We start from the raw sequence: 16,022 nt of genomic DNA, 5'->3' as shown, positions 1-16,022 counted from the left end.
CTTCTGAAACGCAATGGCGTTGTAACCTTTGTGAGGTCGTCTAAGGTAGTTCTGCAGCTGAGCAAATATTTACGTCCTATTTCAGTTTTACATATACAGCGTAGAATCGTATCTACATCTACATCTACATGATTACTCTGCAATTCACATTTAAGTGCTTAGCAGAGGGTTCATCGAACCACAATCATACTATCTCTCTACCATTCCACTCCCGAACAGCGCGCGGGAAAAACGAACACCTAAACCTTTCTGTTCAAGCTGTGATTTCTCTTATTTTATTTTGATTGATCATTCCTACCTATGTAGGTTGGGCTCAACAAAATATCTGCGCATTCGGAAGAGAAAGTTGGTGACTGAAATTTCGTAAATAGATCTCGCCGTGACGAAAAACGTCTTTGCTTTAATGACTTCCATCCCAACTCGCGTATCATATCTGCCACACTCTCTCCCCTATTACGTGATAATACAAAACGAGCTGCCCTTTTCTGTACCCTTTCGATGTCCTCCGTCAATCCCACCTGGTAAGGATCCCACACCGCGCAGCAATATTCTAACAGAGGACGAACGAGTGTACTGTAAGGTATGTCTTTAGTGGACTTGTCGCATCTTCTAAGTGTCCTGCCAATGAAACGCAACCTTTCGCTCGCCTTCCCCACAGTATTATCTATGTGGTCTTTCCAACTGATGTTGTTCGTAATTTTAACACGCAGGTACTTAGTAGAATTGACAGCCTTGAGAATTGTACTGTTTATCGAGTAATCGAATTCCAACGGATTTCTTTTGGAACTCATGTGGATCACCTCACACTTTTCGTTATTTAACAACCTAAGAGAGCTGCTCAGATTGTCAACCAGGTCATTTATATAGATCAGGAACAGCAGAGGTCTCAGGACGCTTCCCTGGGGAACACCTGATATCACTTCAGTTTTACTCGATGATTTGCCGTCTATTACTACGAACTGCGACCTTCCTGACAGGAAATCACGAATCCAGTCGCACAACTGAGACGATACCCCATAGGCCCGCAGCTTGATTAGAAGTCGCTTGTGAGGAACGGTGTCAAAAGCTTTCCGGAAATCTAGAAATACGGAATCAACTTGAGATCCCCTATCGATAGCGGCCATTACTTTGTGCGAATAAAGAGCTAGCTGCGTTGCACAAGAACGATGTTTTCTGAAACCATGCTGATTACGTATCAATAGATCGTTTGCTTCGAGGTGATACATAATGTTTGAATACAGTATATGCTCCAAAACCCTACTGCAAACAGACGTCAATGATATAGGTCTGTAGTTCGATGGATTACTCCTTCTAACCTTCTTAAACACTGGTGCGACCTGCGCAATTTTCCAATCTGTAGGTACAGATCTATCGGTGAGCGAGCGGTTGTATATGATTGCTAAGTAGGGAGCTATTGTACCAGCGTAATCTGAAAGAAACCTAATCGGTATACAATCTGGACCTGAAGACTTGCCCGTATTATGAGAACATCAAGTTACATATATAGGCGTTTAAAACAGACCGTAGTTTTCGTGAGAACTCTCAAATGATGGAGGATACTTGTTAACAACAAATAACACATTCTACAAGATTTGCCCAGAAAGTAATCCACCGCATTTTTTTCTCAGCCGAAAACAATGCTACGAATGAGAAACGTTGCGTATGTACAGGGTGTACATAAAGTCCGGGTACACTTTCAATTATTTATTGCACAAGAACTAAACATTGTACAGATGTCATACATATTGCATTTGAAGAGAAACTGTGTTTTTTTACAGACATTCATCTACATCTACATCCATACTCCGCAAGCCACCTGACGGTGTGTGGCGGAGGGTACTTCGAGTGCCTCTATCGGTCCTCCCTTCTATTCCAGTCTCGTATTGTTCGTGGAAAGAAAGATTGTCGGTATGCCTCTGTGTGGACTCTAATCTCTCTGATTTTATCCTCATGGTCTCTTCGCGAGATATACGTAGGAGGGAGAAATATACTGCTTCACTCCTCGGTGAAGATATGTTCTCGGAACTTCAACAAAAGCCCGTACCGAGCTACTGAGCGTCTCTCCTGCAGAGTCTTCCACTGGAGTTTATCTACCATCTCCGTAACGCTTTCGCGATTACTAAATGATCCTGTAACGAAGCGCGCTGCTCTCCGTTGTATCTTCTCTATCTCTTCTATCAACCCTATCTGGTACAGATCCCACACCGGTGAGTAGTATTCAAGCAGTGGGCGAACAAGTGTACTGTAACCTACTTCCTTTGTTTTCGGATTGCATTTCCTTAGGATTCTTCCAATGAATCTTAGTCTAGCATCTGCTTTAACGATGATTAACTTCATATGATCATTCCATTTTAAATCACTCCTAATGCGTACTCCCAGATAATTTATGGAATTAACGGCTATCTTTCTATGTAATCGCAGCACATTACACTTGACTACATTGAGATTCAATTGCCATTCCCTGCACCATGCGTCAATTCGTTACAGATCCTCCTGCATTTCAGTACAGTTTTCCATTGTTACAACCTCTCGATATACCACAGCATCATCCGCATAAAGCCTCAGTGAACTTCCGATGCTATCCACAAGATCATTTATATATATTGTGAATAGCAACGATCCTACGATACTCCCCTGCGGTACACCTGAAATCACTCTTACTTCGGAAGACTTCTCTCCATTGAGAATGACATGCTGCATTCTGTTATCTAGGAACTCTTCAATCCAATCACACAATTGGTCTGATAGTCCATATTCGCTTACGTTGTTCATTGAACGACTGTGGGGAACTGTATCAAACGCCTTGCGGAAGTCAAGAAACACGGCACCTACCTGGGAACCCGTGTCTATGGCCCTCTGAGTCTCGTTATGCAAACCGTGAGTAATCCGACAAATGTCAATATGGTAATCGAATTCTTGCCATACCCGTCCAGCATGGCATCGTCGACTGTGGCAGTCTCTTCCCGTATTCTATCCAGGAGCTCTGCTACATCACGTGGTAGACGCGGTACATACACTAAATCTTTAACGTGTCGCCACAGAAACGTCACACGGAGTGAGCTCTGGTGATGTCTGGTGGTTTTTTTGACTCCAACACACAGAAAGCTCGCTCCGCACCTGAACTCGCCATGTCTGCGACTAGGGCTGACTAACGACAAATTACCAGACTACGCTGTGGCGGTATACATGAAAAAACTTTCAGGGTTTCTCTTAAAAATGGCATATGTATGATATCTGTACAATGTTTGGTTCTTTCGCAATAAATAATTGAAAGTGTTCCCGGACTTCTAGTATTATTTGAAGTCTCCTGAGGGACGAGAGAGGCAATTCTGACGTTACGGCTAACAATGGAAGCAAGGCTAAAGAAAATCAAGACACTTTCATAGGATTTGTCGACCTGGAAAAAGCGTTCGACAATATAAAATGGTGCAAACTGTTCGAGATTCTGAAAAAAGTAGGGGTAAGCTATAGGGTGAGACGGGTCATATACAATATGTACAACAACCAAGAGGGAATAATAAGAGTGGACGATCAAGAACGAAGTGCTCGTATTAAGAAGGGTGTAAAACAAGGCTGTAGCCTTTCGCCCCTACTCTTCAGTCTGTACATCGAGGAAGCAATGATGGAATTAAAAGAAAGGTTCAGGAGTGGAATTAAAATACAAGGTGAAAGGATATCAATGATACGATTCGCTGGTGACATTGCTATCCTGAGTGATAGTGAAGAAGAATTAAATGATCTGCTGAACGGAATGAACAGTCTAATGAGTACACAGTGTGGTTTAAGAGTAAATCGGAGAAAGACGAAGGTAATGAGAAGTAGTAGAAATGAGAACAGCGAGAAACTTTACATCAGGATTGATGGTCACGAAGGCAATGAAGTTAAGGAATTCTGCTACCTAGGCAGTAAAGTAACCAATGACGGACGGAGCAAGGAGGACATCAAAAGCAGACTCGCTATGGCAAAAAAGGCATTTCTGGCCAAGAGAAGTCTACTAATATCAAATACCGGCCTTAATTTGAGAAAGAAATTTCTGAGGATGTACGTCTGGAGTACAGCATTGTATGGTAGTGAAACATGGACTGTGGGAAAACCGGAACAGAAGAGAATCGGAGCATTTGAGATGTGGTGCTATAGACGAATGTTGAAAATTAGGTGGACTGATAAGGTAAGGAATGAGGAGGTTCTACGCAGAATCGGAGAGGAAAGGAATATGTGGAAAACACTGATAAGGAGAAGGGACAGGATGATAGGACATCTGCTAAGACATGAGGGAATGACTTCCATGGTACTAGAGGGAGCTGTAGAGGGCAAAAACTGTAGAGGAAGACAGAGATTGGAATACGTCAATCAAATAATTGAGGACGTAGGTTGCAAGTGCTACTTTGAGATGAAGAGGTTAGCACAGGAAAGGAATTCGTGGCGGGCCGCATCAAACCAGTCAGCAGACTGATGACAAAAAAAAAAAAAGAGAGTGGGCGCTCAAAATTTCCGTCACTTCCGACAAGTAACTGAGCTGCAGGACACTTTCAAAATGGCGTCTGTAGGTGATGTACGTTACAAGGAATGTGCCGTCATTGAATTTCCACTGCAGAGAAAGAAACTGTGGGGAATATTCACAAACGCTTGTGCAAAGTTTATGGAGCACCTGCTGTCGACAGAAGTACAGTTAGTCGCTGGGCACGGAGGGTGAGGTCATCAGAGGGCGGTTCGGCGGAACTCCACGATTTGCAGCGGTCGGGGAGACCATCCATGGCTGTCACACCTCACATCTTGCAACGAGCTGATGTCATTCGCGTGCACAGACGCATTACGACTCGGCAGTTGGCGCTGCATCTGTAAATCAGCACAGAAAGTGTGGATGCAATTATCCGCACTCTTGGATATCCAAAAGTGTGTGCAAGATGGGTCCGGCGGTGTCTAACTGCCGATCACAAACCGCATAGAAAAAACATTTGTCTTGATTTGCTGCAACGTTTCGAAGCTGATGGGTAGGCCTTCTTGTTCCGGATAGTGACAGGTGATGAAACCTGGGTTCACCATTTTCAGCCCGAAATAAAACTACAGTCGATGGAATGGCGCCTTTCCCAGTCTCCACAGAAGAAAAAATTCAAAGCAACTGCTTCCGCCGGTAATGTCACGATAGCCGTGTTGTGGGACTGTGAAGGTGTGACTGTCATTGATGTGATGGCAAGAGGCGGTATCATTAATTCAGAAGCATATGTGAACACATTAACAAAACTCAAGGCGCGATTCCGGCGCTTCGGCGCCACAGCAACCCAGGCGATGTTTTGCTGCAACACAACGCTCGGCGCCGGCCGTAGTGGCCGAGCGCTTCTAGGCACTTCAGTCCGGAACCGCGAGACTCCTACGGTCGCAGGTTCGAATCCTGCCTCGGGCATGGATGTGTGTGATGTCCATAGGTTAGTTAGGTTTACGTAGTTCTTAGTTCTAGGGGACTGATGACGTCAGATGTTAAGTCCCATAGCGCTCAGAGCCATTTGAACAACGCTCGGCCCCGCACAAGTCTGAGGACTGCTGAATACAACGCTAGACAGGATTGGACAGTGTTACTCCGTCCATCCTACAGCCCACTCAGACTCCCACTTGGGTGAACCATTAAAAGATGCCATTCGTGGAAGACATTTTGAGGACGGTGAGAATGTGATTTTCACAGTGAAGCACTGGCTCCGCCACCAGGACAAGAATTGGTACCGATAGGGTACACACGCCCTTGTTCCGCGCTGAAGGAAGACCACAGAACGGGATGGAGATTACTTCGAAAAGAAGGGTGTGTAGATAGAGCACCACTCCTTCGTCTGTGTAATTCTCATTATGTCCAATAAAAAGTGTTGAAGCAAACAAATGCGGTACATTACATTCCGGGCAACTCTCGTTCTTGGAGGAGCACTTTTATAACGAGCATATTATTCGAAGGAAAGCCAAAGCTGATCAAAACTGGTTAAAAACACTTCGTTAAGCTATGTCTGTTAGTACAAAATTATTAAACCCCTTACAGTTTATAAAAGTATTTAAATACTGCCGGTGTTTCGGATAAGAGCAACTGTAATGGAATTATCTAGGCTTACAAACAATACAAAAGCAAAAATACGCAATATGTTTCTAGTTACGCTTGCTTTGGGACAAGTTTCTTTGTGTCTTCCGTCTGCTACGTATGTATCGACCATTATATCAAAACACTAAGTGTAACGCAGTTGTATCAGTATATCCCACCTCTTACGACTGTGTTATCAGTAAATAAACATTTATTTACGCGTCCTTTGTGCTCGCCGCCGTATTTTTGTTCTAAAGTGTTGGCTTCATTGACATCAATGATACCGAGTACAGTATTTCCGGTTTAGTAACATGTGTCTGTGGGAAGGGCACTCGCGTCACTGAATCAGAAACTCATTTCTTTGTCCCGGATTTCACAATTATGAATCGATTTCTCCCGAATTAACCTACACGGTATATTTTATTATTAGTTTCAGTTACGTCGACTAAATTGTTTGACAAGAAATTCTACTCTTACCTAAGACTAAACATTAACACTTATCGCCCAGTTTCCTTACTGATTTTTTTTACTTAGCGTATCGCGGTGTACATCCAAGAAGGGTTGCTACACTGAGAATGTTATTTATACGACACTCATCAAATATTACAAGCCTTAAATAATAATATATTTCCAGTTGGTATTTTTTGTGATCATCCTAAGCCGTTCGATTGTACAGATCATGTTACTCTCTCAGAAAAACTAAAGTTTTATGGAATTAATGGCCTTACGCACATCTGGTTTGAACCGTATTTAACAAAGAGTGCAAAATGTTGTATTGATCTGATGGAATACCATTTTCCTTGAGACGTATGAGTCCTAACTTCGATAAGGGCAGAAGCTGAAGTTATGAATTAAAATTTTTGACACAACCAGGACTTGAGAACCCAGATGATCTGCTTACTATGCACATGTGCTAATTATTACACTACTGCGGTTTTATGGCTACCACCCATTTAACGGAAAAGGGAAATTGGGCTGTAGGCGTGAGTTAAAGTGTGTGTTAGGGAGGGGACTGGACAAGGGTATTTCGTGCGCGATAGCCATAATACAGTGGTGCTGTAGTGTTAGCACATCTGCTTAGTAAGCAGGAGGCATTGGTTCAAGTCCCTACTATTAGACAAATTTTAATTCATTACTTCAGCTTCTATTCTTATCGAAGGAAGAGCAAAAGGTTGTGCTGAATAATTCAGTAAGCGTCAGAATAGTGGAAAATTTTAGTGACTGGGGAAAAAAAAAATCTCAAAGGGCACCCCACAGGGTTCAATTTTGGGTCCACTCCAGTTCCCTTTGTATGTGAATGATCTTTCACTTAACATTCAACAAGCAGAATCCCATTAGAGAGAAAGCAATTGAAGAGTTGGTAGTCCACATTTATGAAAGAGTTATTAAGTGGTCCTCTGAAAATGGACTCACTCTCAATTTAAAAAAAACACTACATTCAGTTTTGTACAACAAATAGAGTCATCAAACGAACAATTGATGCAGGACATGAGCAGGAGTCAGTAAATAGTGTAGGGTGCTCCAAATTTTTGGTTATAAATACTGATGAAAACATGAACTGGAGGAAGAAAATTACTGAGCTTCTCAAACACTTAAGTTCAGCTACATTTGCTCTTCGTCTAATTGCTAATCTTGGAAACAAACGTATCAACCTGAAAACATATTTTGCATATTTCTACTCTGTAATGACTTACTGAATAATTTTCTCTGGTAACTCATCACTTTGATTGTACAAAAGCGACCAGTAGAAACAGTATGTGGATTTTCACCCAAGGACGTCATGTAGGTACATCTTCAAGGAGCTAGACATTTTAACAGCGCCGTCACATTACATATGCCCCTGGTGTATTGCCATTTTGACTGTTCTTGTACCGATCGGAAGGTCACCCCGACGTTGTTTGTAAACATATACACAGTTACCGTGAACACTACCTACCGCCAGAACGCCGCATTCGAATAGAGTACAGCATTGTAGTTGATAGTAGTGCACCAGCAAGGACGCATTAGAGGCGTCTGTGGTACAGTTGAGCGAACATTCATCGTGCCATGAAGGGCAGTCGCATCCAATGATCGGACACGCGTCATCACATCACGCACAGAAGGCTTGTCAAGCAGGGAAGTTGCTCGACATATGAACCCGAATCAGGATGAAATTGAGCGGACATGGAACCGTTCCAACTCGTAGACCGCCCACGTTCGACAGGTGCACAGGATGATCGATATCTATGACTTTTGAAGCGAATGGACCGTGGGCGGTCTACTCCAAAACTGAATTCGGCTTTCGAAGGGGCTACAGGACATCGTGGGTGGCATGAAATTGTTAGGAGACCTTTGTATGGTGTGAATCTCCATTCCAGACGACCACGGCGATCACTACGTTATACACCACAACACCATGCCCCCTGTTAAGGGTGGCAGGAAATACTGCAGAATGGACGCCCCCAGAGCGTCGACGGGTGTAGTTTACAGACGGAACTCTGATATGTTTGCACCCTCATTGCGGCAGACAACGGTTTGTAGAAAGTCCAGTAATACTGAGCGTTTCCAGATCTGTGTCCGACATGTGCGACAGGGTGGTGACGGCGTGTCCTTCTGGGCTGTCGTTACGTGGGACCACCGTAGTACACCCCTCATGATTACTGAAGGCAGTCTCACTGCCTTACGGCACAGGAATTAGATTCTGCAATCAATAGTGGAACCGTATCGCCGACATTTTGGTGACAATTTCATTTTGCCGGATGATAACTCATGTGGTCATCGTGCTGTTCTCCTGAACTCGTTCGTTCATCGTGCTAGGACCACCGGGCCTGCCTGCTCTCTGGACGTGAGCCCATTCCAGCATGTGTGGGATAGACTGAAACGAACTGTTTTTGGATGTAGACGACTCTGCGCAACTTACGCCACTGAAGAGTGGGAGCAATTTGTGCTGTAGCCGGCTTTATTACCTCATGGATGGTATGCCACGACGTATTCAAGCCTGCGCCCCAGAAATGTGACGCTCTACCATGAACTAACATTGCTCAGGAGTGCTGTGAAGAGCTCTCCATGGGAAACAGACGAATCTGTCGTTACACAAGTGTCTATTTTTCCTTTTAATTTGGTGACCTGTACACATTGCAAATGAATCTACACGCGTTCTTCAAAGCCAAATTTTGTTTTCCGCGCCATGAAGGCCAAAATAAACAAAATAAACGGGTGATGCAAAACTTTCGCTGATTTGTGTACATTTTGTTCGACGACCTTCGAATTTTATGCAGCTTAATTAAAATATAGTTTGTCAAGTTGGGTGAAGTGAGAGTCTCTCCATTTGATCACCATCATGTCTCACCTAGCCAGCAGCTTTCGAGAGCAAAAAACAATTGCTGACAGCTGAACTCTGCGAATACAATGAATGTGAATAGATTTGCATCTGAAGTCATGGTTGTTGACGGGAAAGAAGAAGAAGAAGAAGAACATGATGATGATGATGGTGGTGGTGGTGGTAGTGGTGGTGGGTTTGAAGGGACTAAACATCTTGGATATGAGTCCCTCTTTCCACTTTAAATTCACATAATACGATGTGAAACGACAAAAAGAAGAATTGTCAGCTCCAAGGTCTCTGATCAGCTAGTTGAAGTTGAAATTCTGCGTACAGTAGCTTAACTCAGATGATTAAAAACAAGATAAATCCCAGGCACCTAAAAATATAGCCAGTCTGAGTGAGATATCAAGAAGGGTCTTTTTACTGCGACTAAAACGGAGTGAGGAAATGAAGACTATACGGACTAGAGAGAAGGCTACCTTCAACAGTTAGGTAAATAATAAACGTTTATAAATATATAAAGTAATATGACAGCGCAGAAGGAGACAGTAGCTGGAGCGCACTCAGGAGAGACATCGCAGCGAGAGGTACTGGCCACATGCTCCCCTGACGACGAAAGTTGAGGTGCATTAAATTTTGTTATGAAACCCGCTTCCCCTCAGGAAACGTGTGACACCGTTAGCTGGTATCCCACACAGGGCACACACTGAGAGTATGGGCTATCGTGAAATGACTGTCACAGCTGCTTTGGTGGAAGTCACGTAAAAGGAACTCGTATGTAAGTCTGGTGCAGCCATTACGTAGTCGAAATAATACGACGGCGTCTTTCCGAGAGGCTTGGGGAGAAGTATGCCAGGTTTTGGTGGTCCCCTTCATGGCCTCAATTCCCACAGCCCAGTTTTTCAAGATCTGATGTCGCAATTGCAATCATAGGAATGTACCTGGTACTCTGAGTTTAACTTGTCTTCAATGGTTGCTTGTTTAGCTGGTTTGTCAGCGAGTCAATTTCCCGGAATGCACACATGGTTTGATGTCCAGATGAATGTTATTGTGGTTCCGGAGCTGCAGAGGTTGTGCATGAAAGACCAGATTTGAGTGAGCGCGCTCTATCGTAATGGAATGAAAGTTAATCTGCAAAACGTGACTGTTTAGTCTGAACTGCACGTTTCAGTTCGTCCATTACAGAAGCATAATACTCCCCGGCGTCGGCTCTGTCCTTGTGCGCATAGTCTCGCTCCAGAGAACATTAGCCACAACTACTTGCAGACTGAACAGCTCCTGGTATCTCATGCGCAATTTCACAGTGTTTTGTACAAATGAATCCATTTACACCTAGTATTACTGTAAGTAGGCTGTTTAGGTTTTTATGTTGGTAACGCCACGTAGCCCTCTGTATGAAAATCACTGACTGTGCTGTGTGCAGTCTGTGGCTGGTTTGCATTGTTGGAATATTTGCTGTTGTAGTGTTGGGCAGTTGGATGTGAACAGCGCGTAGCGTTGCGCAGTTTGAGGTGAACCTCCAGCAGTAGTGGATGTGAGGAGTGAGGTGGCAGAATTTTAAGTGCGGACGATCTGGACGTGTGTCCATCAGAAAGAGTAAATTTGTAAGACTGCACGTCATGAACTGATTATATATATATATGCCTATCACTAGTTAGTGCCTTCAGTAGTTAGAATCTTTTATTTAGCTGGCAGTATTGGCGCTTGCTGTATTGCAGTAGTTCGAGTAACGAAGTTATTTGTGAGATAAGTGATTCATGAGAGGTATAGGTTATTGTTAGTCAGGGCCATTCTTTTGTAGGAATTATTGAAAGTCAGATTGCGTTGCGCTAAAAATATTCTGTGTCAGTTTAGTGATGATCCGAATAAGTAAAGAGAGAAATCTCTGAGTACGTTCAGTTTTGCTCATCTGTTTGAAAATCAAATAACTTAAGAGGTTTATCAGCATAGTCATTTATAATTTTTCCAAGGGGACGTTTCATTATGAAACCTAGGAGAAATACTTTTGAATTGTGTCTAAATTTTTAACAAGTCACATCTGCCGTGTTTTGCACACTGACTGACAGGCAAGGCACCCATCAACCGAAATTCTTTGCCATGTACTGGACACGGCGGGATAACTGTCCTTCAGCCGGCTATCGCTGACTGCGACATTCTGTTTCTCTGGCATAGTGGGAACACTTATGAAGTCCGTGCGGCAGCAGACACTGAACGGATTCAGAGACACATTGTTAAGTTCGTGACATGTCGACGTAGCCCATGCGGAAGTAGCAGAAATGCATGGAACGTAAACGGGAATCCGTGATAGACGTCTCAGAAACCCTGCAGTCTGAGTATAGAAAATCGGTGTTCGAGGAAAACTGCTAGCATCATTGTATATCTCGCGGAAGAACTGCTAGAACAAGGTAAGAGTGCATCAAAGGAAATTTAGATGTCTTTCCCCCTCGCTTAACATGAAATCCGAGATCTCAATTCGATGGATGCACGACGATTTTTAAGAACATCCCAGACCTTAATTCAATTGTATCGAATTGCAATTGCGACACCATTGTTTACACACTGGTCTCCAACGTGCAGCTGAATTCCCCGAGTTTTCACAAAAATGGTTCAAATGGCTCTGAGCACTATGGGACTTAACATCTGAGGTCATCAGTCCCCTAGAACTTAGAACTACTTAAACTTAACTAACCTAAGGACATTACACACATCCATGCCCGAGGCAGGATTCGAACCTGCGACGCAGCAGTCGCGCGGTTCCTGACTTAAGGCCCTAGAACCGCTCGGGCACCGCGGCCGGCGAGTTTTCACAGCAAGCAGTCAAAATATTATGACTTTCCAAACGTAACAGTATTTTGGCTTACAAACGGATGAACAGTTTTAGAACGTCCTTCATAGAACAGAACTACATCTGAATATAAAACAAACAAAATATGGTGTCAACTACGACAAAGGTTGGCTCAATTAAGATTACAAGCAAAAACCACAAATTATTTTCCAAAAGAAAAACGGATATAAGAAGACCGAGGAAGGAACACCGGAACATGTTTGTTCCACCCAGTCTTTTATTGTTACCTGACAAAATTCAGTTTTCATCAACGCTGTATTCTATAGCTTTGGAAAAGGCTGGACATGTTCAATAGATGTCAGCATCTGTGTACTAAATTTTATCTTATTTTTAAGTTAATTCATTGTGACTTATCTATGACGGAACCTTAGTGTTATAGAGCCTATGAAAAAATAATACTGGTTGCCAACACGGCATTTATATGGGAGGCGCTGGACGTTGTCAAAACCCGAAGCTCATTAAGAAATCTGTATAAATGTGAGGCAAAGCAGTATTTATTAATTGTTCACTTAGCTATTCAAAGAGTCCGCAAGCTGTTGCTCCACCCGAATTGTCAATATTTTTTACTGAGTAACCATTATATTGTTTACAATCCGATAGGCTGCCTATAAAACCATTCTACTGCTTCCGTCATGTACTTTCATTCTCGCTCTTTCCTAAACGGAAAAGGACAATGTTTTCGTCAGCATTCCAACCCTGTCTGATACTGGGTTTTGATAGTCACATAGCTTCCAGGAACAGGAACGGAAATGAAGTGACAAACGATGATGAGATGCTAGGTAAATTTTGTGACAGTCACTCTGGGGAGTTTTATTTACGTTAACTGACGCCGTAGCGCAGAACCGGTACCTCAGAAATGGGTCCAGTGTGTAGTCAACGCTGATCTGGAAATCCATGCCAAAGAGAAAACATGTCCTGAAGGTAATGTAGACCAGTTGCCTGTCAACAAGCTGCCAAGGCGAACAAGTCAACAGGTGGAAACCGACGAGAGCGCATTTCACACGCTATTCTCTCACCGCTTGCGGAAGTAGTTGGGTGTCAACGACCTGCCGCAAACTACAATAAGAGTTTGCAAAACAGTTCTCAATGCTGAAATGGACCTTGTTAATACAGTCAATGAAAATTACTAAACAAGAAGACACCCTTGGACCGACAGTGTATATTCGAACTAATCTGTTCACGAATACTTACGCTTTAATCATCTTCAAATAAGTTCTAAAGCTCTGTAATAGGACAATCACAGATAAAAGCGTTATTAAACTGCTGTGAATGGAACATATTCTTCGATTAAGGACTTCCGTGAAGATGTTTGTATCCAGACACGTAGGGAAATAGTACTCTGGAAATATCTTAAAAGAGCAATTTTCTGTCTTCGATATAACGCTGTTCTGGAGGCGGAAACATTGGCCAGCGCAATCAAGAACGATTAAATATGAGAATCGATTTCTGTATTCACCTAACAAAACGCACGGGTTCGCGTGAGAACCATTCTAGTTTTATCCATAACGTTCCAGTTACTCCGTGTGTATTTCTTTTGCCAGTTTCTGTTCCGGTGTGACAATTTCGGGCACCCTTACACACTGTTTTAGAGACGAAAAGGCACAGCCAAAGTTCATTCAGTGGCAGCAGTACATTAATGATCAGATTGTTGTTGCTGCTTTCAGTCCGAAGATAAGTTTGATTTAGAGCACTGCGCTAGCTAGTATATTCTGCGAAGCCTCTTCATCTCTGCGTGACTACATCCATATGAATTTGTAAATTCTTCGTCTTCCTCAACAATTTTAAGCGCCCCCCCCCCCCCCCATTCTTCCCTGAATTACCAAACTGACTATTCAGCGGTGCCTCAGTACGTGTCCCACCATACTCCCTTACATCAGTCATTAAACAGTTCCAACCAATTTTAAAAGATCAGTTTATTGTGAATGATTAGTATAAATGACTGCAATGCACGAGTTGGAAGGAACGGAATTTTAAGCAATGTTTAATTCAATTGTAGTTCCTTTTACTGATCCGAACTGTTCTGAGATACTGAAAACAAATTCCGTGGGTGTTTTGCGCAGATGGTGTCCCACAGCTCTTAAATATTCGAAATGAGTTGTCCTTCAAAACAACTAAGCGGTTAATTATTTACTACCGGTTTCTATCTTTCCACTGTCGTCAGGTACCACAAAATTATTTACAAGAGCCGTTATGGCGACGTTCTTACTGTGGCGCCAAATAAAATTAAAGCCATCCTGCGTATAAATTGACACAGGATATCTTTTATTTTGTTTGAAGGCACAGTAAGAATGTAGCCATATAGGTCTGTCGTACCTGAAGATGGTCGGAAGGTAGAAACCGGAATTACAATGAAGTGAACACCCTTAGCTGCTTACAGGCGTTGACATACGTCAACGGGGACAGATGAAAATGTGTGCCCAGACCAGGACTCGAACCCGGGATATCCTGCTTACATGGCAGACGCTCTATCCATCTGAGCCATCGAGGACACAGAGGATAGCGCGACTGCAGGGATTTATCTCTGGCACGCCTCCCACGAAACCCACATTCTCAATGTATTGTCCCGCACTACATTCGAAGTGCCCCCGCCCATTACACTCATTACTCGCTGCGCGTTGCCGATTCCCGTAAGAGTTCGGGCACTGTTTGTGCATTCGCACAGAAGAAGAAGATGGTCAAGTGGCCGGTGAGCCTTAACTATATGTATACTAAGATGGTATCTGTTCATGTCCGAAAGAACAGATACCATCTTAGTATACACATAGAAACCGGAAGTAAATAAAGAATTATCAGCAGCTCTCGGCGGTTTTCAAATGTGAGTTTACTTTCACACATTTTGTGGGACTGTCAGCGCAGCCCACGAAGGAGGAGAAGGGCTGACGAACGAGCGCTGGTGCATCCTCCAGTTAGGTCATTGGAGGATGACAGCAGTGGGCAGACAGCGATTCCAATCCGCTAGAGCTGTTCAGAAGGGAGGGAGAAAACAATCATTTTGACAGACATAATAATCCGCCGATTACCTGCAATGAAAGAGATGCTCATACGGCGGGGAGTGTTCGATTAATGAGGCTGTTCGATTTCCACCATTAATATTTTGCACGGAAGTCGATCTTTGAAGGTGTATTTCCTGCAGGAAGCATGACAGTGGAGCGCTGGCGAGAGACGAGCGGAGTGGAGTGGCCAGAAAGCGTTTGTCAGCTGACCTGCTAGCAGCGCTTTGAGGCGCGCGACCGCCGGCTCCGTGACGTCGGGCGTCTCCCGCAGCTCCTGGGCGGCCTTCTGCTCGAAGTCGGCGCCCAGCTCGCTGCACTCGAAGCGCAGCGTGTAATCTCCGAGCGGCAGGCACTCGGCGCGCAGCTTGCTGATGGACATGGCTGCGCAGACTGGACTCGGCTCGCCTCGACTGCCGCGTCCGGCCGCGGCGCGCAGCTCCACGCTTCGCCTTCCCCTCCCCCCTCTCCACCCCACCACCCCTCCCGCGTCGCGTCACTGCCTGGCGCCAGCGGTCACATGGTGCTGCGCTGGTCACGAGTCGGCGGTTAACCGCACGCTACGATTCCGCGTTACGCCGACAATCGCGGAACTCCGCAGCTGAGGAGTTGGCTTTCCTCGGAAGCTGACATCCTGAGACCGGAGCAATTCGGCTTCAGGAATCACCACTCCACAACACAACAACTCTTACGGGTCGTTGAACATATAACACATGGCTTCAACATAAACAAAGCTACAGGGGCGGTGTTCCTGGACATCGAAAAGGCTTTCGACCGTCTATGGCACAACGGCCTCATTCGCAAACTCAGCGACGCGGGATTCCCCGACGG

The 16,022-nt window shown here is 44.1% G+C and overlaps 1 protein-coding gene across 1 annotated transcript in view; it reads right to left on the bottom strand.

Moving 5' to 3' along the window:
• The window catches only part of LOC126162908 (alpha-tocopherol transfer protein-like), a 135,698-nt gene extending 120,104 nt beyond the window's left edge, over positions 1-15,594 (bottom strand). Inside the window, exon 1 of the mRNA XM_049919719.1 lies at positions 15,405-15,594. Within this exon, the coding sequence (XP_049775676.1) occupies positions 15,405-15,573 (169 nt within the window). The 5' untranslated portion in view covers positions 15,574-15,594. The remainder of the gene's footprint in view (positions 1-15,404) is intronic.
• Between the last annotated feature and the right edge of the window lie 428 nt (positions 15,595-16,022).

This window comes from Schistocerca cancellata, chromosome 2 (genome assembly GCF_023864275.1).
Source record: "Schistocerca cancellata isolate TAMUIC-IGC-003103 chromosome 2, iqSchCanc2.1, whole genome shotgun sequence".
NCBI lineage: Eukaryota > Metazoa > Arthropoda > Insecta > Orthoptera > Acrididae > Schistocerca > Schistocerca cancellata.
The sequence above is the reverse complement of the archived record's forward strand: the minus strand, read 5'-3'. Positions and strand labels throughout refer to the sequence as shown.